At 47.7% G+C, this 24,019-nt stretch overlaps 1 protein-coding gene across 1 annotated transcript in view; it reads right to left on the bottom strand.

Annotated features, from left to right (window-relative positions):
- The window catches only part of LRP4 (LDL receptor related protein 4), a 60,496-nt gene extending 39,980 nt beyond the window's left edge, over positions 1 to 20,516 (bottom strand). The window contains exons 1-6 of the mRNA XM_007957549.1: positions 20,465 to 20,516; positions 2,839 to 2,985; positions 1,555 to 1,671; positions 1,215 to 1,328; positions 741 to 857; positions 257 to 385 (exon numbers count right to left, since the gene is read on the bottom strand). Of these exons, the coding sequence (XP_007955740.1) occupies positions 257 to 385; positions 741 to 857; positions 1,215 to 1,328; positions 1,555 to 1,671; positions 2,839 to 2,985; positions 20,465 to 20,516 (676 nt within the window). The remainder of the gene's footprint in view (positions 1 to 256; positions 386 to 740; positions 858 to 1,214; positions 1,329 to 1,554; positions 1,672 to 2,838; positions 2,986 to 20,464) is intronic.
- Positions 20,517 to 24,019: the final 3,503 nt, after the last annotated feature.

Here is a 24,019-nt window from a genome sequence, read left to right as displayed (position 1 = left end):
TTCCTGTCTCATTCCTGCTGGGGTCGCAGCATAATGCCTCTAGCCAGTCTGTGCACAAGTGTCCCATGGCAAACCAGAAAGCCTCAGCCCCAGCACCCGGGCTCCTCCATCTCTGCCCACCAGGGACCAGTGGCTGGGAATCCAGAAACACCTCTTCAGAGCTCCTGCCCCAGTTGGCACCTGTGCCTTGCCACCGGAGCAGTTCCTCCCAGGCTGGCCTCCCCTCCTCCTGCTGGCCTCTGGCCAGAGCACTCACAGCAGTCAGACTCGTCTGACCAGTCTCCACAGTCATCATCACCGTCACAGTGGTAGATATCAAGGATGCAGCGGCCGTAGGCACACTGGAACTCCTCCAGGCTGCAGGGGGGCGCTGGCACTGCAGAGGCTGGAGGGAAGGCAGGGGTGGGGAGGGACATATATTCAGGCCTGGATGGAGGAAAAGGGCCCTGAATCTTCAAAGGAACAAGATGCTCAGGTAGGGCACCTTCCTCAAGGGAAATGTCACCAGATGTTATTTGGGATGGCCCTTATAGACTCCCACATTCAGGGAGGCCAAGAGGAGACCCTTCTCTCGACCTGGGTTACCTGGCCCTGCCTTAGCCCAGTCTAGGGGGATCTGCTTCTTAGGAACCAATGTTCCTTGTCCACTGCACATGCACTTCTGACCTTGACCCTTAGCCCATAGGATGGAGCCCTCTGCCCTCTCTCAGCCCAACAGCCTGAAGTCTGAGGCCACTCACGACAGCTCTCCTCATCAGAGCCATCTTTGCAGTCAGTGTCACCATCGCAGTACCAGTGCTCAGCAATACAGCTCCCATCACTGCAGCGGAACTCCTTGTCAGAGCACTTGCGCATATCTGGAGGGGTCACAACAAGGGGACAGCAGTCTTGAGCGAGCCCTAGAGGGAACCCGGTTACCATCCACTCTAATTCCCAACCTCGCTGTCCCTGGGGAGTCTGACCCAGCCCTTCCCTATACAGTCTGCACAGATTTGGCACAGACTTTCCAGGGAAAACTAAAGCCCCGGAGAGACTGGACCTTAGATTCTAGTCCCATTGTTCCTGGGAGGGGACTGGACTGCTCTGCCTTCCTTCAGCTACTTCAGATACCTGGGGAAGTTCAAGGCCAGACCGTGCTAGGCCACTGCTGCTATCTTGTCTATGGCCAGGCCATCCATTGACCATCATGCCTGCCTCCTCAGAGTACCACTCACCACACTGCTCATCGCTGTTGTCACCACAATCATTGTCACCATCGCAGTGCCACAGACTCCGGATGCAGTAGCCATTCTGGCAGGGGAACTCATCCTCCTCACACTCCCGGGGGGCTGTGGGTGTGGGAACAGAGCAATCAGTCTGCTACAGGCAGTGGGGTCCCAACATAATGCCTTCTAGAGCAGTCAAGCTATTCCAACGCTGCCCCGAGGGATCAGGAGGTGTCTGCATCACTGGGGCTTATCTCCCCCAGAGAGGAGCTGAAAACCCAAGGCTGGCATGGGCCCAGGGCATCAGTTTCTAAATGATGGAGTCCACCTGCCCCCGGCCAAAACTCACGGCAGTCCTGCTCATCTGAGTCGTCCTCACAGTCATTGTCCCCATCGCACACCCAGGAGCGGCGGATGCACTTGCCATTGTCACAGTGAAAGTCAAGAGGGGAGCAGGTGGGCAGCACTGAATCCCAGGAAAGAAAGGGAATTGAATCAATCCAGTGTCCTTCCTCAGGCAGGCTAAACTGGGCCAGGAAACCTTTGAAAACTCCCTTCTTCCTGTTCTCCTTACAGTTCTTCCTCACAGACTCCTACGCCTGCCCAAGCTGATGGATAAGCTAAGCAGAAACTGCAAAGAAGAGATAGTACTAGAAGGGAATGATGGTTTATAGGGCAGGGGAAGACTAACCCAAGGCAGTCAAAACCACTCAGAAAGCAGCAAGAAAAACATAAGCAGGGGAATGAAGGGCTGTTTCCTCTTTCCCTCTTGCTAAATGAAGATTGACACATCTGGGCTCAATTTCCAGTTCTAGAACTTATTACTTATTGTGCTGAGCAAGTCAGTTATCTCTCTTCACTGTCGTTTCTTTGACCATACAATGGGGATAATTATACTGGGCTCACAGAGGTCTTTTGAGATAATGTATATCAAAGTGCTACATGAAAGTGAGGCATTTATCATCAGCACAATTAGCTGAACTGGTTAGGGTTAATAAGGGCCAGGTTGTAGTTTTGTGCTCATCGGCGTAATTAGCCAACCTCAAAGACAGATGGTGCAGGTCAGAGATTGCACCCTTAAACCCAGACAACTAGATCAGCAGTGGTATTTCCATATATCCAAGATGGGACACTCAAGCCTACTGTGCTATAATACTACACAATCTTACTACAAGAGAAAACTTGTAACATTTATGATATCGAAAAAGTGTGATTGTGGAGAATACCTAAACTAGGAACAGAAATAATGTGCATCCATCCATGTATAGTATAAAATTAAAAATGCAGTACACATATACAAATACATATTCACACAAATAGAGCTATCTATTTAAAGAGACTACCTGTTGTTCCAAGGGTGTGTGTGTGTGTGTGTGTGTGTTTCCTATACTCGTTTCTAAGTTTTTTGTTTTTAATTAGACATATATCCATGGCCCAACCAGTAGAAATGTGGGTGGACAGAGGAACTGGGGTCACATATGTTGTGAAGAAACCACTCCTCTGTCAATATCTGTCACCCTTGCAAGAGTCCAAGTGTGGTGCAGCTGATCCACAGCACATTCCATGAGGCTTGTCCTTGCTCCCCGACCCCCTTCTTCCACCACTTCCCACTGTCCTGTGGGGAGGTTCTTACTACATCCATCCTCATCGCTGTGGTCCCCACAGTCGTTGTCGCCATCACATTGCCACTGGGCAGGGATGCAAGTACATTCGCCAAGGGCACTCACTGCACACGTGAAGTGGCTCCGACCACAAGCACACTCAGGGCTGCTGGCCAGACCTGGGCAGAGAGAAAAGGAACAGTGAGAGCTCAGGTTCCCACTCAACCAGCTCATTCCAGGGTGGAGTACAGGAACCTAGTCCAAGGGTACTGCCACCCAGGGGACCATGGTGACACTGTAAGGGAGATGCAATGGCCTAATCAAGCCTTTCTCCCCTTCTCTGGTCAAGAAAATGCCCTTGGACTTTGGGCCCATAAATTGCCTAGGTGCCCCTTCTATGAGAGGGCTTTTGTGCCCAGAGACAAATTATGCCACTTGGAGGGTTGGTGCTCTCAAGGAAGGGGAGTCGGGAACAGAAGGGGCAATGCTGGGAGGTCTCCATTTCCTTCCTTCCAAAATTAATTTGCGATCCAGGTGATTTTGCCTCTATTCAGTACCAGATTGATGGCCAGAAAGAGCACAGATGTTAAAAAAAAACAAAAAACCCATTGCTATCAAGTCAATGCCAACTCATAACGACCCTGAAAAGACAGAGTAGAACTGCCCCATAGGGTTTCTGAGGCTGTAAATCCTTACAGAAGCAGACTGCTACATCTTTCTCCCACAGAGCAGCTGCTGGGTTCAAACTGTTGACCTTTGGGTTAGCAGCCAAGTACTTAACCACTCTGCCACCAGGGCTCTTTAACCTCATTAATCCTAACCAGATATAGTAAACAAACAACAAAAAAAGAAAACCCAAAACTCACTGCCACTGAGTCGATTACAACTCATAGCAAACCTTGTTGGGTTTCCAAGGCTGGAAATCTTTAGGGAAGCAGACTGCCTCATCTTTCTTCCATGGGGTTTGAACCACTGACCTACTGGTTAGAAGCCAAATGCCTTAACTACTACACCACCAGAGCTCTTTAATCAGATATATTATTGTTATTGTTATGTGCTGTTGAGTCAGACTGGACTCATAGCGACCCCTCCTTGGGTTTCTGAGGCAGTATCACTACAAAAGTATATTGCCCAGCGGCCAACAAACATATGAAGAAATGCTCACGATCATTAGCTATTAGAGAGATGCAAATCAAAACAACAATGAGATACCATCTTGCTCCAGCACTAGTATCAAAGTTCAACAAGACAGAAAATAACAAATGCTGGCGAGGTTGTGGAGAGATTGGGACTCTCATACACTGCTGGTGGGACTGTAAAATGGTACAACCATTGTGGAAAACAGTATGGCGATTCCTTCAAAAGTTGGAAATACAAATACCATTTGACCCAGCCATCCCATTACTAGGTATATACCCTAAAGAAGTGAGAGCCATAACAAGAACAGATATATGCACGCCGATGTTCATCGCAGCACTATTTACAATAGCCAAAATTTGGAAACAACCTAGATGTCCAACAACTGAGGAACGGATAACCAAACTTTGGTACATTCACACAATGGAATACTATGCAACGCTAAAGAATAATGTAGAATGTGCAAAACACCGCATAACGTGGATGAACTTGGAGGACATTATGCTGAGCGAAATAAGTCAGTCACAAAAGGACAAATATTGTATTAGTCCGTTATTGTGAAAGTTAAGGAAAGGTTTATATATTGGAGGACATTTTCTTTGTTGGTTACCAGGGGTGGGAGGGAAGGGGAGGGAATGCTGTTAGATAGATAGAGATAAATATTGATTTGGGTGAAGAGAAGGGCAATGTACCAAATGTGAGTGACCAATATGACAGCATTGAGGATGAGAAAGACAGAGAGAGTTACATGGGCAGTACAAACAACAAATATGAACCCCTTTGCAAATACAATACTGAGTTGTCAATGAAAGCAAACATGGGTATAGGGACGGATAGATGGGTGAACAAGCTAAACAATTATGTATGTCTAAATGGAGAGTGTATCCAAGATCATATACAGGGTTGGCAGACAATGGGCCTCTCAGGGTGCAGAAGAGTATGAAGGGATGGACACTGGGAGGAGGTAACTATGGGGAGGAAGTGGGAGGGGAGCTGCTGCATTGTAAATTTTGGTCAATGACATGAGACAAAGTATATGTGAACTTCTGTATGAAAAGTGAATTTACTCTGTAAATCTTCACCCAAATCCTAATTAAAAAAAAAAAAAAAAGTATATTGCCCAACTTTCCTTCCGAGGAGTGGTTGGTGGGTTTGAACTGCCAGTCTTCTGGTTAGCAGTCAAGTGCCTTAGGTACTGCGCCATTAGAGCTCCTACCAGATATATTATTGGGAATAAAATCCTGAACTCCTTTAGAAATAGAGTTCACAGAGGAGAAGAGGAAGCGGAGGAGAGTGACTAGGAGGAGTGGGCAAAGAACCAGACCAACTCAGTGGCAAGTGACTGGGACCAGGGCCTTCCTGTCTGAGGGACAGGCCACAGTCTGGAGAAAGGCTGGCAGAGACAGCCCCACCCCCAGCCCTCACAGCACACAGCTGGGCTTCCCTACTGAGCATGAGTTATCTGCCTGGCCAAGTCCTATGCCCAGCTGCTATGCCCCCTCCCCAGCGTGCCCAGCATGATGCCTCAGGATGGCGTGTGAATGGCTCAGTGCCCCTGCTCCAGCCTCAGCTGGCACAAAGGATTCTGCTAGGGTCACTCTCCCTATTCCTAACATTCATCTAACCCTCTGGGCTGCTTGCAGCTGGGGAAAGAGGGGGCTACAGTTCCTTGCTATCTCCCCCTTGCTTTCTCCTCCCCTTCCTCCCATAAGCTGGGCCTTGCCCTCAGACTGGGTTGGAACAAAGGAAAGAGTCAGCTCCTAAATTGCCTTCTCTCTTCATTTGGCCCAACATCTCTCTCTTTGCTCATTCCCTGGAAGTACATTCTTGCCTCACATTAGAAATCTTTGGCCTGTTTAGGGCCAGGAATTAAAGGGTATGCTACATACACTCCCCTCCAAGAGCTGAGAGAGAGCCCTAGACCCCTCCTTCTTCATTTCAACCCCGAAGGTGAGTGTGAGCACAAGGCAGGACTTCCTAACCTGTGGATGGATGAGATTTGTGATTTTTCAAAACTGTAGGCAAAGGTATGTTTCTGGGGAAAGGGACCACAGTTTTCACCAGATTTTCAACTGAGGCCTTGACCTTTTCCACCAAGTGCTAAGGGAATCCGTTGCCCCGAAAAGATGGAGGATCTCCAGCAGAAGACATGGGGAGTCTGGGAGGTGTAGCACCTCTATACTTCATAGGAAGGCAACATTCCAAGCCCAGTGCTTCCATCTCTCAGTTCACTCCGCAAGTTCAGGAGAGAGGACTCTTTCCCGGGGAAGCCCTGAAGACCCAGCCCCACCCTCTCAGGCCTGTTCTGAGAGCACAGAGAAGGAATTTCTTGTGCAGACCCTGGGTGACAGAGCTTGAGGAATTTTTGTAGTGCAACCAGCTCACACAGCTATAGGCACCCACTCTGAGGCATTCTGGCTGGATTACACAGGAAAGAGTATGTATTCCAGAGAACTCTATGCAATGGAGCTCCCCAGCACACAGATCCCCTTCATGGGGAGGAGGAAGGATAAGGCTAAATCAGGGCTTCTCAACCAGGGACGATTTTGCTGCCTGGGGACATTTGACAATGTCTGGAGCCATTCTGGTTGTCATGGCTGGCAGTGTTACTGGCAGACAAGCCGGGGATGGCTAAACATCCATAGGACAGCTTCACAACGAAGAATAATTGACTCAAAATGTCAACAGTGCCCAGGTTGAAAAAATGCTGCTAGCAACATGCAGGAGGGAGTGGGATGCACTAGCAGGGAAATGGAGGTGAAGGAGTAACAAGAACAAAGATGAAGAAGGGGGAAATTGGAGGGAGGAGAAAAGAAACATTGAACTTGGAGTAGACAGAGCTGGGTTCCACTGACACACGTCACTTAACTCCCCAGCCTCAGTTCCCTCATTCATAAAAAAGTCACAAGGGTGGGACAAGAAAATATATGTTGAAGAAACTAACCTGGTGCCTTAGCACACCAAAGATGCTAAACAGATGGAAGCTGGGAGAGTGGAAGTGGGGCGGGCATGAAAGCTAAAATTTCCCCAAAGGCTTTGATTTTAAGAGCTGAGCACCAGCACTGGGAGAACAAGGAGAATATCAGTATCTCGGGGCTGCATACGAGCAAAAAGGATACCATACCTAAGGGAAAAAGGAGCCCTCGGCCTGGTTTTCTAGGGCCCCACCCCCACTTTTGGCTGAACTATAACAGGAATCCTGATTTCACTGTGCAGACTTCAGGAACAAAGCATTCCACTAGAGGGGCATCGAGTTAGTTGCAGGCGGCGGGAGAGTCGGACTTCCTGCATGTCAAAGCAGCTTCTGGACGTCAGCACCATGAACGTCTGCGGTAGGCAAGCTCTTGACTTGGGCATTCATACAGTAAACAGCCACACGACAATCCAAGAAACCAAGCTCTTCTGGACAACTGTGGCCTCTCCTGGTCCCCGGAGGTGGAATTCCATCTTTTCACTCAAGTGCTGGCTGTGATCATAAGGGGCAGCTTTTAACCCTTGTTAACTAGAAGAATGGTGAGTGAAGAGGAAACATGTCTGTGGGTGGCAAAACGCAGTCTTCATTTTAAGAGGTTTTGAGTTAGAATACTCAGCTATGTTCCTGGCCATGAAAGCCACAGAGCAACTTCCCTGTGCTACCAGGGACTTGGGCCCTAGCCTCTTGACCTGATGTAATTCAATTAAGGGAAAGGTCTCTCTCCAAAGTGTTCTGATCATTAAGGGACCTCAACAACCAAAACCAAACTCACTGCCATCAAAGCTGATTCCGACTCATAGCAATTGCCCCATCTTCCTTCCATGAAGCAGCTGGTGGGTTTGAACCGCCAACCTTCTGGTCAGCAGTCAAATGCCTTAGGTACTCAGAGCTCCTTCCATCAAAGCATCTAGGCATTGAGATATACATACATGTATTCATAGGGCCTTCCTGGGGCACTAACCTAAATCTTACCTCTGGTGTTCAAACTCACCAGCCACTCCAGGGAAGGAAGACAGGGCAATGTACTTCTGTAAAGATTCACTACCTCAGAAACCCAATGGAGGTCACTATGAGTTAGAATCAACTTGATGCAGTGGGTTTTTCCCCCCCTTGTCTCAACCACCTTACTAATTTCTCACTGCTTTCCTTCAAAAGCAAGGAAGGAAACATTCAACTGGTATATGAGACAAAGTATGTAACATGGTAGCAGATAGCATAGATTCTGAAATCAGAGAAACTGGGGTTCAAATCTTGGTTCTGCCACTTAACCATATGACTTTGAGCAAGTTACTTAATACCTCTGAGCCTCAGTCTCCTCATCTGTAAAATGGAAATAATAATAGTACTACTTCAAAGTTTTTTGGTAAATAAATATGAAGTTAAACAATCCACATAAGATGTTTATGACAGGACTGGTACATAGCAAAAGCATCATCATTTATTTACGACCATCATTTATTGAGTACTTACCAGGTACCCTCTAAGGGCATTTCATAAGCTACATCCTTGAATCCTCTTAGCAACCCTGAAAGGTGATACTGTCATTATTATCACCACATTATAGTTGAGGACACTGAGAAACAGAGAAGTGAAGTCTGTAGTAGGTAACACAGGTACTGAGGGTTAGAGCCGGCTTGCACATCCAGGCAGACTGACTGACCCCAGAGCCTCTGCTCTTAACCACATCACTATCATGCCTCCCAATAAATGGTATTGCTACTGTGAGAATATATAAAATCTTAAGGTCAAAAAAGGGAATTTACAACACTGGAACCTCTGGATCTCTCTCCTTTGCGCAGGACTCCCTGGATGGTACGAATGATGAAGCACTCGACTGTTACCTCACAGGTTGGAGGTTTGAATTCTCACAGAGGTACCTTGGAAGAAAGGCCTGGAGATCTACTTCCAAAAGATCATCCCCCTTGAAAACCTGATGGAGTGCAGTTCTACTCTGAAACACAGAGGGTTGCCATGAGAACTAACTTGACAGCCACTGGTTGTTTATTGTTCTCCTTTATTTATTCTCCATCAGCAAATATGCAGTGAGTTTGTGTGTCTCAACCAGTGACCTCTCATTCTGATTACTGCTAAGGCTAAAGACCAATCTCCCTTGCCCCAAGGTAAAGCAGTAAAGCAGGAAAGTAAGTGCCTTAGATGTAAGGTTGATCCAGGAAGTATGCTCTGATAACACGTAATTATACTTTGCAGTTTCTCTTTACAAAAGCTACTTCTGCATAGAATTTGCATTCTCATTTAATCATTACAACTATCCTGAATAGTTACCATAGTGCCAATTTAACTATTCACCTGCTTTGGTCAAGGTCACAGGGTAAGTAGGAGAGCCAGGACTGGAGCCCAACTAATCCTTAGCCTAGTATTCTCACAGTGTGTTCTCAGAATCTGGACTTTCAATAAGCTTCCCAGGGGACACTGATGCACCTCAAGTTAGTGAGGCACTACTCTCTGCCATCCCATCACATGCTCACCTGGAAGTGGACCACACCTGTCACTTGGATACACATGGGTGGACAGTGACAATAGAGCAGCTTTTTCAAGTTGAACCAGAGATGAGAAGGCTTAAGGAGTGTCCTGTGAACAATCTGGTGTGTGACAGCTCCCCAGTGTGGAAGAGATTACAGGAGAAAAGGGAGGAATCATACTAGAGCCCTTCTACCTCCTTCTGTCCACTGGTGGCAATGGTGAGGATATAAACCTTATTTAATGAGGATAAGTTATTGGAAATGACCTTCAACTACATCCAGGCCAATCAAGGACATTCCATGGGTTCCAGCTTCTTGGGTAGCCTCCACAGTAGGATGTCCATGTAGCAAACCACAACAGATAGAACTGAAAGGTGTGGCAGCAAGGAGCCACATGGAAACGGATCTAGCCTCACCCAAGAGATACTTAGAATCTGGAGAGAGCCAGGTGCCTATGAACAGCCACTGTTTGGAGAGGACAGAGACTGATTAGAAAGCATTAGTACTGATACAAAAAGTAAGTGATGAGCAGCAGAGGGAGACCAAGAGGTAAACCCTTGCTGATGCTGCCCCACCTGGCCCCACTTGGCTCCAGACTAAGGTGAAGCCCCTTCTCTGTGCCTGGGAGGCCCTCTGCACCAACTCCCAAGGTAGTACTTAACTACTATGGTACAACTGTTCTCTTACTAGGCCATAAGCTTCCTGGCACCTGGAATTGTGATATATAGCTTTGTATTCACAATACAAAAACCAATGAAAATGCTAAGATATAACTATTGGTCTCTTCCCATGTGGAATAAAAGAGAGTGAAGGAAACCAAAGACTAGAAGAAATAGATGGTGCCTGGCTATCACTACTGACCGTTCTGGTCAGGGACACAAAAGAAGGTCCCAACTAGAATGCGAGAAAAAAAATGTAGAACAAAACTCAAATTCCTACGAAAGGCCAGACCTACTGGACCAACAGAGATTAGAGGAACCCTCAGGGTTATCTCCCTAAACTACCCTTTGGACTTAGAACTGAAGCTACTCTGAGGGGTCATCTGTTATCCAAATAATAGACTGGCTTATAAAATAAATAATATCATCTGTGAATACTGTGCTACCTTAAATTAATCAACCACATGAAACCAAATAGTCAACATTTACCCTAAAACAAAGATGAGAAGCTAAGGAGGGGCAGAGAAGCTAGAGTCATGGAAAAAGAACACAAAGAATGGAAATATGAGATTATTGACACATGTGTCAAAAATGTAACCAATGTCATGGGACAAGTTGTATAGAAATTGTTACTTGGGAACCTATATGTAAACTTTCACCTAAAACACAATTAAAAAAAAAAAAGAAAGAAAGTAAACGAGGGAAACCCTTAATGAGATGGATTAATACAATAGCTGCTGCAAAAAGGGACTCAAACAAACCATTAAGAGGTACAGGACAGGGCAACATGTCATTCTGTTATGCAAAAGGTCACCATGAATCAGAGGAGACTCGACGGCAACTAACAAAAAGGCAAAGCTTAGTATGTTGTTGATGATGTTGTTAGGTGCTGTTCAGTCAATTTTTGACTCATAGTATCTCCTCTGACAGAGTTGAACTGCCCCATAGGATTTTTTTAGGCTATAATCTTTACAGGATCAAATCACCAGATCTTTCCCCAACAAAGCCACTGTTGTTGTTATCCACTGTTGTTGTTATCTGCCGTCGAGTCGGACCCGACTCATAGTGACCCCCTCCTTGGGTTTCCGAGGCAGTATCACTACGGAAGTAGATTGCCCCATCTTCCTTCCAAGGAGTGGCTGGTGGGTTTGAACTGCCAGCCTTCTGGTTAGCAGTCAAGTGTCTTAGGCACTATGCTACTGGATGGATTCAAATCATCAACCAAGTGCTTGAACCATTGCATCACCAGGGCTCCTAGAACACACCAGGTACTCAATAAACAGCAGATCTTGCTATTACTATTACAGATTGCAACCTACTCCAGAATTGTCTTATCTAGCGACCTCATGATTTCAAGAAGAATGTGACATCAGGATTAGAGGAAGAGTCATTAACAACCTGCAATATGTAGATGACACCTCTGCTCGCTGAAAGTGAGGATGACTTGAAGCACTTACTGATGAAGATTGAAGACTACAGTCTGCAATATGGATTATACCTCAATATAAAGAAAATGAAAATCCTCACAACTGGACCAATAAGCAGCATCACGATAAATGGAGAAAAGATTGAAGTTGTCAAAGACGTCATTTTACTTGGTTCAATCAACACCAATGGAAGCCGCAGTCAAGACATCAGACAACATATGGTACTAGGGCAAATCTGCTGCAAAAGACCTTTCAAATGCTGAAGTCTCCTTGAAGACTAAGGTACGCCTAACCCAATCCATGGTATTCTCAATTACCTTATATGCATGTGAGAGCTGGACAATGAATAAGGAAGCCCAAAGAAGAATTGATGCTTTTGAGTTGTGGTATCGGTGAAGAATGCTGAAGGTACCATGGATTGCTAAAAGAACTAACAAATCTGTCCTGAAAGAAGTGCAGCTGGTGACAAGGGGCAAGGTTGTGGTCACTGCTTGGTCACAGCCAGCTACCCAGAGGGACCAAGTAGTTGAACCTGCGGGCTTAGGACGATAGTCGCAGGGGACATCAAGCTCAATTGGCATAACATACTATACAAAACACTGTTCCACCTCCTACTTTAGCGAGTAGTGACTGGGATCTTAAAAGCTAGCAAGCTGCCATCTAGATGCAACGATGGTTCTCACCTCGTCAAGAGCAAAGAAGAAAGAAGAAAACCGAAATTAATGGAAACAATCAGTCCTAGTGATTGGTACACCATCCGATCTGCAACCTATACAACTATAAGACCAGAATAACTAGATGGTGCCTGGCTACCACTGTCATCCACTTGGAAGCGATGTAGGAGATCCTGGATAGAGAGGGAGAACAATGTGGAACAAAACTCAAAATCATTTGGAGGCAAAAAATAAAAAAAGGTGGGGACCAGGTTTGCTGGTCCAATAGAGCCTGGTGGAACCACTGAGACTATGGCCCTGAGCTGCCCTTCAGGTCTGGAATTGAACCCACACCTGTCGTTTCCAGCCAAACAAAGTACAAGCATGTGAGTTAAACATTTACCTCAAGTAGACACACACCCTGGAGAGAACAATCATGGGAGAAGGAAGGGCTGCTTATGCACAGGGAGACAGCTCAGGGGGCAGGAGTGTATGGAGGGATGGACACTGGGAAGAGGTAACTATGAGGAGGAAGTAGGAGGGGAGCTGTTGCATTGTGGTAAAATGTGGTCAATGACATGAGACAAAGTATATGTGAACTGCTGTATGGAAAGTGAATTTGCTCTGTAAATCTTCACCCAAATCACTAAAAAGAAAAGAAAAGAAAAAGAAGTGCAGCTGGAATGTTCCTTGGAAGCAAGAATGGCCAGACTTCATCTCACCTACTTTGGTCATGTTGTCAGAAGGGACCATTCTCTGGAGAAGGATATCATACTCGGTAAAGTGGAGGGTCAAAAAAAGGAAAAAGAGGAAAGCCCTCAAAGAGATGGACTGACACAGTGGCTACAACGATGGGCTCAGGTGTACCAGGGATCGCGGGGCTGGGCCAGGATTAGGCAGTGTTTTGTTTTGTTGTGCATAGAGTCACTATGAGTCAGAGATGACTTGACAGCACCTAACAACATTTCAAGGCTTGAAATGTTTAAAATCCTACTGCGTGCCAAATAACACTGTCATTTTCATGGGTTACATTGGTGGCATGAAAAACGACAGAAGTAACTTGTTGAGTTGGGGCATGAATCATCACAGGGAGAGGTGGAAAGAACTGTGGCAAGAGTCCTGCTTTATTGCCTTTTTCTGGAGGAGCTTGAGGCATCAAACTTATTATCAACTAATTCCTAGTAGGCAAGTATAAAAGAGAGAATTCAGAAACTAAAGTATATAGCAGGAGCTCTGGTGGTGTAGTGCCTAAGGCATCTGACTGCTCACCAGAAGGGTGGTGGTTCAAACTCACCAGCCACTCCTCAGAAGGCAGACTGGGCAATCTACTTCTGTAAAGATACCACCTCAGAAACCCAAGTATACAGCAATTCTGAGATAGATGAGTTTCTTCTTTTTGAAATAGAGACAATAATAGTATCTGTCTCATAGGGTTGCTGGGAGGTTTAAATGCAATAATATGTATGAAGCATATGGTGAGCTGCCACTATTATTATTATAAACACTCTCATCTTCATCTGGAGATACCTTTCTCTCAATGTGGTAATGTAGCCATGGTATCAGGATATCTCCAACCACGTCCTCAAAATTCTACTTAACCTACCAAGGAGCTCCATCAACAGATTTCGCAACTTCAGTAGGACTTGAATGCAGCTGTGCCCTGTGAGGGGCTGTTCAAAATATCGCATTTTCCTCCTGCTATATCTCAAAACACAAGATGACCCACACAGTCACACGTGAATCTTCAGGGAACAGCAAAACTCATCTCCCTAACTGGGAGCCTTTAAAGCCTCTCTCCATCAGAAAGCACCTGGAGAATAATTCCTTATGGGCTAGGACTCCTGAAAAGATATCTGAAAACAGAGAAGAGAGGCAATCGACCCAAGGGAAAATATAAGTGGGAGCTCGGGTAGCATAGTGGCTGAAGCACTTGACTGCTAACCAGAAGGCTGGTGGTTCAAACCCACCAGCCACTCCTTGGAAGGAAGATGGGGCAATCTACTTCTGTAGTGATGCTGCCTCGGAAACCCAAGGAGGGGTCGCTATGAGTCGGGTCCGACTCGATGGCACATAACAACAACAACCCAAATCTTCTGGGACAGGTTGGATTTAAAATATTCTGCTCTGAGAGGTAACACAGGTGGGGGATGAATGGCTTAGGTTCTGGGTTCAAAGCCTGACCCCATTATACTCCCTAGCCTGGTGACAATAAACCTCTCTGAGCTTTATTCTCCCATCTGTGAAACAAGAACCTAAGAGTACCTACCTCACAAGGACAGCGTGAGGTGTAAATATCAATGTGATAGCACTTACTAAACATTGTCACAGAACTGGGGATGGAGCAAAGCAAAGGTTAGATACCTCAGAAGTACATATAGTCTGTAGACCACACGTTCCAGTCTGGAGTGCAAAAATGGTCACTGAGGAGGTAATTTCCAGAAGAGCAGAGATTGTCATTTGGGGAGATATATTTTAGAGCCATTCACTTCCAGCCTCTCAGAGCCTGTACTTGAGAGTACAGGCTGCCTGGGGTGGGGGAAGTGGAAAGAGGAGAAAGGAGCTCCCTTTTCTTTTTTGCTAGGCTTGTACATGTCCTAAACTGGCATCTTCCTTTGGTTTCCATAAGGCTGCAACCAAGTAAACAGAGATCTTTCTCTACCCCCACCCATGCCCAAAAGGGGATCACAGTCTCAGTCCCAGGACTGGGGCTCTTGGAAGAGAATACTCAGAGTGCGTCCCTCCACCCCCGCCCTACAGGCCTGGCAGGAAGTGGAGCTGCGGAGCTTGGAGAGATCACTGGGGGCACTTACAAGGTTGCAATGTCTTTATTTTCTCTTGATAATCAGGTGTCTCTCTCAGTACCCTGCAATGTACCTGCCTGGCTCTACACCCAGACACGAGGAGGGTCCCCTCCCCCAAAAAAGGCGCTGCCTGGAGCCAGGAGCTTCCAGACCCCAGTGAACCTCCGGTGATAAATTATGTAGCAGCACCTTTGTGTCGCAGCCTCTCAGCCAGATGGGAGGTTTGCTTCCAGTCTTTTGTTTCCGGCTTTGCGTGCAGCTCTGATCCTCAGCTCAGCACAGAGGTGAGGGGGGGAGCTCCCGTAGACCAAGTCAGGGCTTGCAGTGAGTCTCAGCTAGGCTTTCCCCAGCTGGGTCTGAAGCAACGCCCCTCCCTCCTTCCCCAAACCTGAACGACAGGGGAGCTTTGAAAGTGCCATTCCGCGTGGGGAAGCAGGACTAGGGAGAGTGTACAGGCAATCCACTCATCTGTGAACACGGATGGAAATGTGTGCAAGCAGTGAAAGCTTGAAGTTTGTGCGCATGGGTGTAAGAGGTGCCCAAGGGCACCTAGGATGTTTGCTTCTTGCTAAATCAAAAACGCAGAACAGAAAATGGAGTCAAAGGATATCAGGAAGCCAGAGAATCAGCTCCTTTTAAAGGCTGTTCTTGGTTACAGTCAACTTTCCTCAGGCCCCCAAAACATCCCATCACTGGCATCAACTTAAAAGAAAGAAACAAAGAGACAACAGGGGTCAAACTTTGGGATGGAGGAGCTGGGGTTGAGTTGAGGGCTTGCGACTCACATCAATTACCCCCGCATGCTGACAGGAATCCTGACCGAAGACTGTGGTCATGAAGGAAGGAGGCTCCGCAACAGCCCAGCCCCCAAACCGGGGCAATTACTACCTTATGAGTTCTGAGGCCTGATCCCTGACTCCCTCCTCGGGCCAGTGGGAGGGAGAGTTGGAATTCCAAACTATTCCAGCTATAAGAGACCTCAGCCAGCACCTCTCACCAGGGGTCACGACAGTCTCGGGGTGAAGGGTTGCCTGGCCCCATCTCTGACCACTTGCTGACCACACAGCATCTGCCAGGAAAGCCTCATCTCCCAGGACCTCTCACTCAAGAGCTAAGGCCGAGTGCACACCCTGCCCTGCCCTGCCCTGCCCTGCCATTATAGCTTAACAAACCTCTTTCCTGGAGGTGTATAAAGGTGGCGAATCATGCTTAGGTTTCATTAGTTTCCAAGGTAGAAAAGAAGGGGTGAGATCTGTAAAAGAGAAAAGCTAAAAGCCACCTGAAATGAATGAAGGGCCAAGCCTCCATTTCAGCACTTGAGACTGTAGTGTAATTATTTGTTTACTTGGCTCTCATATTCCAAAGGCAAGAGCTATCTCTAATCCATTTATGCATTTTATGAACAACCAGTTAACATGGATAGAGGCCTATGATAACACAGTAATTGTCAGGCTCTGTGCTACGTAATTTGAACAAAATATTATTTCACTTTGCCCCCTGGGTGGTGAAGTTTGCCCTCAGCTATTAGCAGAAAGGTAGACGGTTTGAACCCTCCCAATGGTTCCACAGAAGAAAGACTTGGCAATCTGCTTCCATAAAGATTACAGCCAATAAGATCCTACAGAGCAGAGCAGGTCTACTCTAACACATGTAGTCGCCATGAGTTGGAATTGACAAGCAACAACAGGCTTATAAGGTTTTCTCTCTTTCTGGTTTATCGTCACAATTTGGAGTCCCTGAGTGGTACAAATGATTAAGCATTTGGCTACTAACCAAAAGGCTGGCAGTTCAAACCCACCCAGATGCACCTCAGAAGACAGGTACGGTGATCTGCTTGGAAAACCCTACATATAGATTGAGGTTCTACTCTGCATACATGGGGTCACCGTGAGTCACAACTGGTTTAATGAGTCACAACTCATTTAACCTTCACAATACTCTTATGTGATAAGTTACACATGAGTCCTCTGTTTACAGGTTAGAACCCTGAAGTTCAGGGATAGTAAATGTTTTGCACAGGATCACCAGGAAATGCCAGCGCCAAAACCAAGATTTAAACTCAGGGCTACTTCTGCTTCTCAATCACTACACTATGTACAAAGTGATTAGATTACTGCTTGATAAATGTTTTTGCTGAATGAACGAACATATGAATGGGTGCAGAGCCCAGCTGACGGAATGCTGCTAAGTGTACTAGGGAGAAGGAACCTGACCCTGGAAGCTTCAAGCTGGAAGGAGAGTAGCAAGCACAGGCATTCATCACAGCTATTTATAGGGCTGGACTCAGGCTCTGCCAGCCACCCAGTCAGCACGGAGTCTTCTCTCGAACACTGAATCCTACCAGGCTGAGAAGGGTAGAAGGCTTCCATTCCTGAGAATGAGATGGCAATCCTGACAGTCTGAGGCCCAGATGCCCCAGGCCCAAGCAACTGTGACAAAACTTGTGGCTAAGCCAACTAAGAGAATCCAAGGAGACCACGACTGGAGCAGACTAGCAGACCTAGATGAAAGGGCATGGCATCGTCTCATGAGATGTGCCCAGTCATACAACAGACAAGCCCCTGGGACTTTCCAGCCAAGAGTTTATCAAATTAGGCCCTGGAATTCTGTTCCCATTCAGGAAGTCCTTAGTATTGATCTTCTCCATGAAGGAGCAGTAACACAGGCAATCCCTCCCATTTTCCTCCTTCTTAAGGATCAAGATTAACAGTTGATCAGTAAAAGGGTTAGCAAAGGCCTATAAAACACCCCGTCCTCTGTGACCTCCTATGCTCTTTGCTGACCCAGAAGATGGACATGACCAATGTGCTGTGCTGCAAACACAGGGCCAGACTTGGTTCCCTTGCACCTGTCATTCTTAATACCATGTGCCAGTCCCAAAGATGTTATCTGATATTTAACAGGGGACAGAAGAGGAAATCCAAAATCAGTGACAAGCCAAGCATCTCTCACAAGTCCAAAAAGATCAGGGACAAGGTCACCCAAGCACCATGACAACCATGGTCATGACAACCAAGACAACAGCCAGCTGGAAAGCAGACCAGTGTCAGCGTCACTCTTTTGCACTCATCCTCAAAAACAGTCTTCTGTCTACCTAAGCAGGATTTTCAACTTGTCACTTACCTGGAAGATACCTCCTGGACAAACATGGTTTCCACTCTTCAAGTGGCTATTACATAAGCAATCAAGGTTCCCTACAAAATCATTAAGGCTGGAGTATTATGCAACCTCAGATCAAAACCACCAGCTCTAGGAAAAGCCCAATGAATGAGCAGTATCCAAATAAACACCTTAAACTTAGTGCCCTGAATTCTCTTCTGGCTAAGCTGGAGCTGCCTAACTGATCTACTACCACACTTGTAACAACCATCCCTGAGCCCCCAGAACACGGTGTCAGGGATCTTGGTGGCGGTTATTTTTCGTTGTGCTCTTTCTACGATCTGCAATTGCTCAGTCTCATTGGTGAACCATGGAGCTGCCCCTCCCAGCCTCCAAGGATGGCAAGATATCAGGCCAGAGGAAAGTTAAAATCTTGGAGCTACTGACTATGCGTACCCATACATGCACACAGGAAGTACTCCCATGCTTAAAAATTTCTCTTACACGTTCTTTCCTGAAAAGGAACCCAAAAGGGTTACCAAGAACCTTCCCATCCTTTGCTTGAGAAGCATTTAAAAAGTACAAATCTCTACACAGTCAGACTCTATGAGGATGTAGGGTATGCAGTTTCCACAGGGCTGGAGCAGTAAAAATCCTCTTGGCTAGTCTCAGTCCAGAACCTTCCAGCTCCCCCTTCCCCAGGGCAGAAGGCGACAATCTCCTCTCTGGCTTTGTTGGTATCCGTTTTAGCCCTTTTTTTCAACGCCGTGCCATTTCCCTTGATCTTTTTCAAAACTTCCTCCAGGTGGCGGACAGGAAAGTTCCATCCCCTTCTGCTGCTGCTCGAGGGGGAACCCCCCAAAAAGCACAGCTGTCCCTTTAAGGGGCCCATGTGGTGGGAAGAGCAGCTACATTCCTACCCCAGTAGGGCTGCTGTCCCGACACGCCAGAGAGGCTACAAATAACCTTCCAGGAGAGAGCCGGGAGGGGGAGAGCACAGAGCCGAGAGGAACGTGGGGCAGCCAGGCTGCGACTCCTCGGAGCGAAGAGCTCAGTAGGCACCAGAGAGGACGCTGGAAAAGCCATTTAAAACCCACGGGTAGTTTAGGGAACAGGCATGAGAACTCTGTTTCGTATTTGAGACGTAAATCAATTATTAAAACAAGTGCCCAGACATCTCCACGCCCTGCCAAGGCAAGTCCCGAAATCTGCACTATTTCTACAAGAGCTCACCCACATTAAAGGAAGAATCGGTGCAAGGCCCGCGTCTAAGGACCCCTCCATTCCAACTCGTACCAACTCATTTGTGCTGGGAGAAGAGTGGCCGATTCGCCCCCCGCACACACACACACACACTGAATAGCGGTGGATGCGTGGGGCGGGGGTTCAAAGATGAAAAAGTTCTTTGATCTGTGGGCACAACCAGAGGCAGGCGCTAAATCACGGGGTGCACCCGCGGTCCTACCCGGCAGCGAAGAAACAGATTCCATTGGAGCCTTAATCACATACACACACACCAGTTGCGAACGGGCACCAAACAAGTGATTAATAAGGAGCAGATGAAACGGCAGCCCTCTGCCAGCCGTTCAGCTCCCCCGAGGTCCAAGGCCCTAGAGCGCGGGCCCGGCGGCCGCCTTCAGAGATTCGGCGCTCCCCCCGCCCCCAGGACGCATCACCCGGAGCCTTCCAGCAGTTTCTTCTTCCTTGTGCCCCTTTTCAACCCTTTCTCCTACCTCGTCCCCCCTCCTCCCCCGGGGAGGATCCAAGGTAAGAAGCTGATTGGCCGTAGCCTGGAGAGGGAACCCAAAACAAACTAAGGGGAGATGCTGCGAGCAAGTGGTGTCCAAAGACCCTCGGAGGGAGGAAGGTCTGGAGTCCAAGGAATTGTTCCTGGGGCAAAGGAATGCTCAGAGCTCAAGAACTCAAGATTCCACTGGGGCCCCTCTCCTCAAGATCCCGCAACCCGGCAAAGAGAACTAGTTACAATGTATGCTTTTAGCTATCATCCTCCCCGCCTCCCTTTCTTTACGCACATTCGCTTGCACCAAGGACACAGAGACCGTAGCATAACCCCAAAGGGAAGCAGCCCCTGGCGCTTCAAAGAGCACGGAGGAAGGCGAGCGAGTGCCTCGGGTCTTACCGCAGCCTGGGCCACCGCAAAGGAGGGAAGCAAGTCCGGGAGCGCGGCGTCCGGCCCAGACCGGAGCCCGGGGCAGCGCCTCCACCACTGCCCCTCTCGGACTTGAGGAGCTGGGGGAGGTCCTGGTCCCCTCCCTGGCACGCACTCTCTGGACTACAAGTGAGGGCAAGAGGTCTTAGGCTCCAGCCCGCGCCGTCCCGCCCCCCAAAGGTGAATCTAGCAGTGTCCGGACCCAGGGACAAACTTTCTCCGCGGGCCGGCCGGCGTGGGCGCGGTGAAGCCGCTTACCGTGTGCGCAGAGGAGGGCGCCAAGCAGCAGCGCGCCGCACGGCCGCCTCATGGTGCCGCCGCGGCCGCCGGAGCTCCCTGCCAGCCGGGGGTCCCACCGGCTCCCGCGTGACTGCGCGGCGGAGCGAGTCTGCCGAGGGTCCCCGAGGGAAAGCGTCCTCGCTCCACGGCGACGAGCGCGCCTTGCAAGTCCCCTCCGGCCGCTGCTGCCTCCAGTGCTGCGAGAGCCGAAGCTGCCCCGCCAGGGGACCGGGAGGGGGTGTCCCGGGCCCGGCCGCCCCGCCCCCAGCGCCTCAGCCCCCGCTACCGCCACCGCGCCTGGTCCCGCCCCCAGCGCCGGCCCGGCCCCTTCCCGCCTTCGGCCCCCGCCCCCTGTCCCCGGACCCCCCCCGCCGGCTCCTCCTGCGCGGGCCCTGTTCTTCCTCAGGCCGCCCCCACATTCCTAGCCCTGGAGAGAGCCCCTACTCTGTCCCCATTACTGCCGCTCGAATGTCCCTAACTTAAAAAATAAAATTATCCTAGCAGCAACTATCGGATTCCTCTCACTCTGACTCCATGCCAGTGCAGAGCACCCGGGCTGCTCAAGTCGCCTGGACGTGACCCTGGCCCCCCACCGGGACCAAGTCCAGACTTTATTGATGTCCCAGAATACGCAAGGCTTGCTAATGCATAATCCGCGGCTCTTTATTGACATCAAACAAGGGACATCAGGGGGCCTGGAGTGCTGTATCTTAAGTAGCTTTCTCACTATCAAGATTTCTGACCGAGATCTTCTTTTCCCTTCTTTCTTTCTTTTTCGTCTATGCAGCTGTTCTAGAGCTAAATAATTCCACAACTTCCCCTTTTCATTCACTCATTTCCTGGGATGGTTGTCTGTATCCTTTGGCCCAGAATTGGCCCAGACAGACTTAGTTCCTCCTTGCTGTCTGTAAATCAGAGTGGTTAGCCTCTTCACTTTCTTTGACTTTCTGATCCTGGCCAGGAAGGAAGGGGGTATGGAAAGAGTTCCTTAGTCACTCCCCCAAAGGCTTAAGCCTCTCCCTTCACTTTGCAGAATCCTCCAGCAAAGTTTAACTTTTGGGTTACTATACAAAATTAGAAATTCTCTCCTTTTAGCTTTGTGGCCTATTTCTTTCCCTAATATGTATGAGGGTCAGCGAAAAAAGGGGAAGGCCCTCAATGAGATGGATTGACACAGTGGCTGCAATGATGGGCTCAGGTACAGCAAAGGATCATTGGGCTAGCACAGGACTGGGCAGTGTTTCGTTCTGCTGTACACAGGGTCACTATGAGTGGGAGATGACTCCACGGCACCTAACAACAGCAACAATTTATATTAATAATATCAGTTAATTTTGTTACCACCTTCCATTTTTCTAGCTAAATCTGGGTTTGTTACTTTTACCCAGGTCCTCAACCTCCTTAGGGTCTTATGCATCATTCTTCTCTCCAAGCAGGTAGATCAGCATTTCCTAGCTTTGGCTCATCTGTGAATTTCCTTAAACCACTTTCTTCTCACTAGAAAACAGAGTCAAGAAGACCCAAATGCTCTGTGTTAGCTGAGGGGAAAGTAATTTGGTATTGTGCAAAGTGGATATTAGGAGATTTCACCAAATGGATAGCTTGACATTTCATCCTAGCTTGTTTTCAAAGGCTTTCACTTCAAATTACTCTTTGACTAAAGCTAACTAACATTAACCGTACTGTATAACAGCAACAAAACACACACACACACACAAATGTGAAGTGTTAACTCCTTAGCCAGTGTTCCTCTATACTGATTTGCTTGGAATTTTTACCCAGATGCAATGTGGCTGAACTAGCATCACCATGGTAACTAATACCAGGCATTTTCTGTTTGTGTAGTTCTTCTTGCAGACTGAAGGCGGCAGTAGAGTCGGGTTTGGTTTAAATGATATTACAGCTAGGAAAGACAGGTGACCTTTCTGGCCTCAGTAACCTTAGCCTAAAGTCTAAGGTTTTGAAAAAAGTAAAAAGTAGAGGCTGATCCTCAGCCCTTCCCAGGGTTTCTGATGCAGGCTTAGTTGGTTTCAGGGTTTCGCTCTATGCACTTAGGAAGACTTGCTCTTCAACCTGTTGAAAAAGATCATATGATTCTGGAGACCATATTTTTTTCCAAAGGAAAACTAGGGACATGTGGTGTCATGAAGACATTTGTCCCAAAAGAATCCAGGACAGCCGGTCACCATACTTTCCACATCAGGGGATTCAGAATTTGTAAACCGTTCCCACTCTGTATGCAGAGGACAGGTTCCTTTCCAGAAGGCCTGGTTTGTGTTGTTTTTCTGGTTGGGGAGGAGGGAAGCCTGGTTGTCCCTGTCTGACTCAGGCTCAAGAGACTTTTCTGTGTGTATCCGAAGTCCTCCTTCTCCATGTTCAGCACAGCTCTGGTGCACAGAGCCACTCCTCACTGTGGTGTGTCACTGGGAATATCAATGGGTAGAGCTGAACTTTGTGCATATTTCCTGCCTGGGTCACCCCCTTGGGTGAGTTAAGTCTTGGCTGTCAGAAACTACCCTTGTGCCAGGAGTGCTAAGCCATATTTATTTTTACCAGGCCTCTCAGACTTTCTTGTTTGGAGTGAGAGATCCTGAAAAGCATGCCAGAAGGGGCTGTTTTTCTCCCCTTTATTATCCTCTGGGACGTGCCCCTAGAAAAGTCATGGGGCACTACCAATACCAGAGGGGTCTTGGAGGCATTGGTTTCCTCAGAAACACCACCCCTCTCCTTCATCCTTCTAGGACAGTCCAGGGAACTGAATTTCCAAGTCCAAAATATGGTCTTGAATTAGACCATCACTAATGGCCTTTTCAAAGGAAATACAGGGAGTGTTACTGAAACAAGATTGAAATGGGTACTATTTTGATCCAATTGGGTTGGTAAAAGTCTCTAAAACTTAGGCATCATTCAACAATCTGAATTCCTAAATGTAGTTCTTCTAAAAAAGAAAAAGTCCTGAAGTTTCACACTTTAAAACAGTGGGTCTCAGCCATAGATGATTTTGCCCTGGAGGGAGGGATTCTCCATGATTTAAAAGATTCCCCCTCCCACCAGGAGACAAGATGAAATATCTGAAGACATTTTTGGTTGTCAAATGGAGGGGTTGCCACTGGCATCTAATAGGTGGAGGCCAAGGATGCTGCTAAACACCCTACAATGAACAAGACAGCTCCCCACAACAAATAATTATCCAACCCTGTTATTGACTGAACTGTGTCTCCCCAGAATTATGTTTCGACTTGGTTGGGCCATGATTCTCCATTCTCAGTGGTTTGACAGTTATGTAAGGATGTAATTTGGCAGTTACGAAATGATGCAATCATCCCCAGGATGTGATCTGATGTGATCAGCCAATCAGTTGGAGGGGGATTAGAGTGGGATACAACCCCCTTACTCAGGTCACAACTCTGATTCAATGTAAGAGGAGTTTCCCTGGGGTGTGGCCTGCATCATCTTTTATCTCACAAGAGATGAAAGAAGAGAGAAGCTAGCAGAGAAGGAGGGACCTACTATTACCAAGAGAGAAGAGCTGGG

Source organism: Orycteropus afer, unplaced genomic scaffold, assembly GCF_000298275.1.
Source record: "Orycteropus afer afer isolate SDZICR_OR568_19922 unplaced genomic scaffold, OryAfe1.0 scaffold00756, whole genome shotgun sequence".
Classification (NCBI taxonomy): domain Eukaryota; kingdom Metazoa; phylum Chordata; class Mammalia; order Tubulidentata; family Orycteropodidae; genus Orycteropus; species Orycteropus afer.
This window is presented reverse-complemented; position numbering and strand designations above follow the sequence as displayed.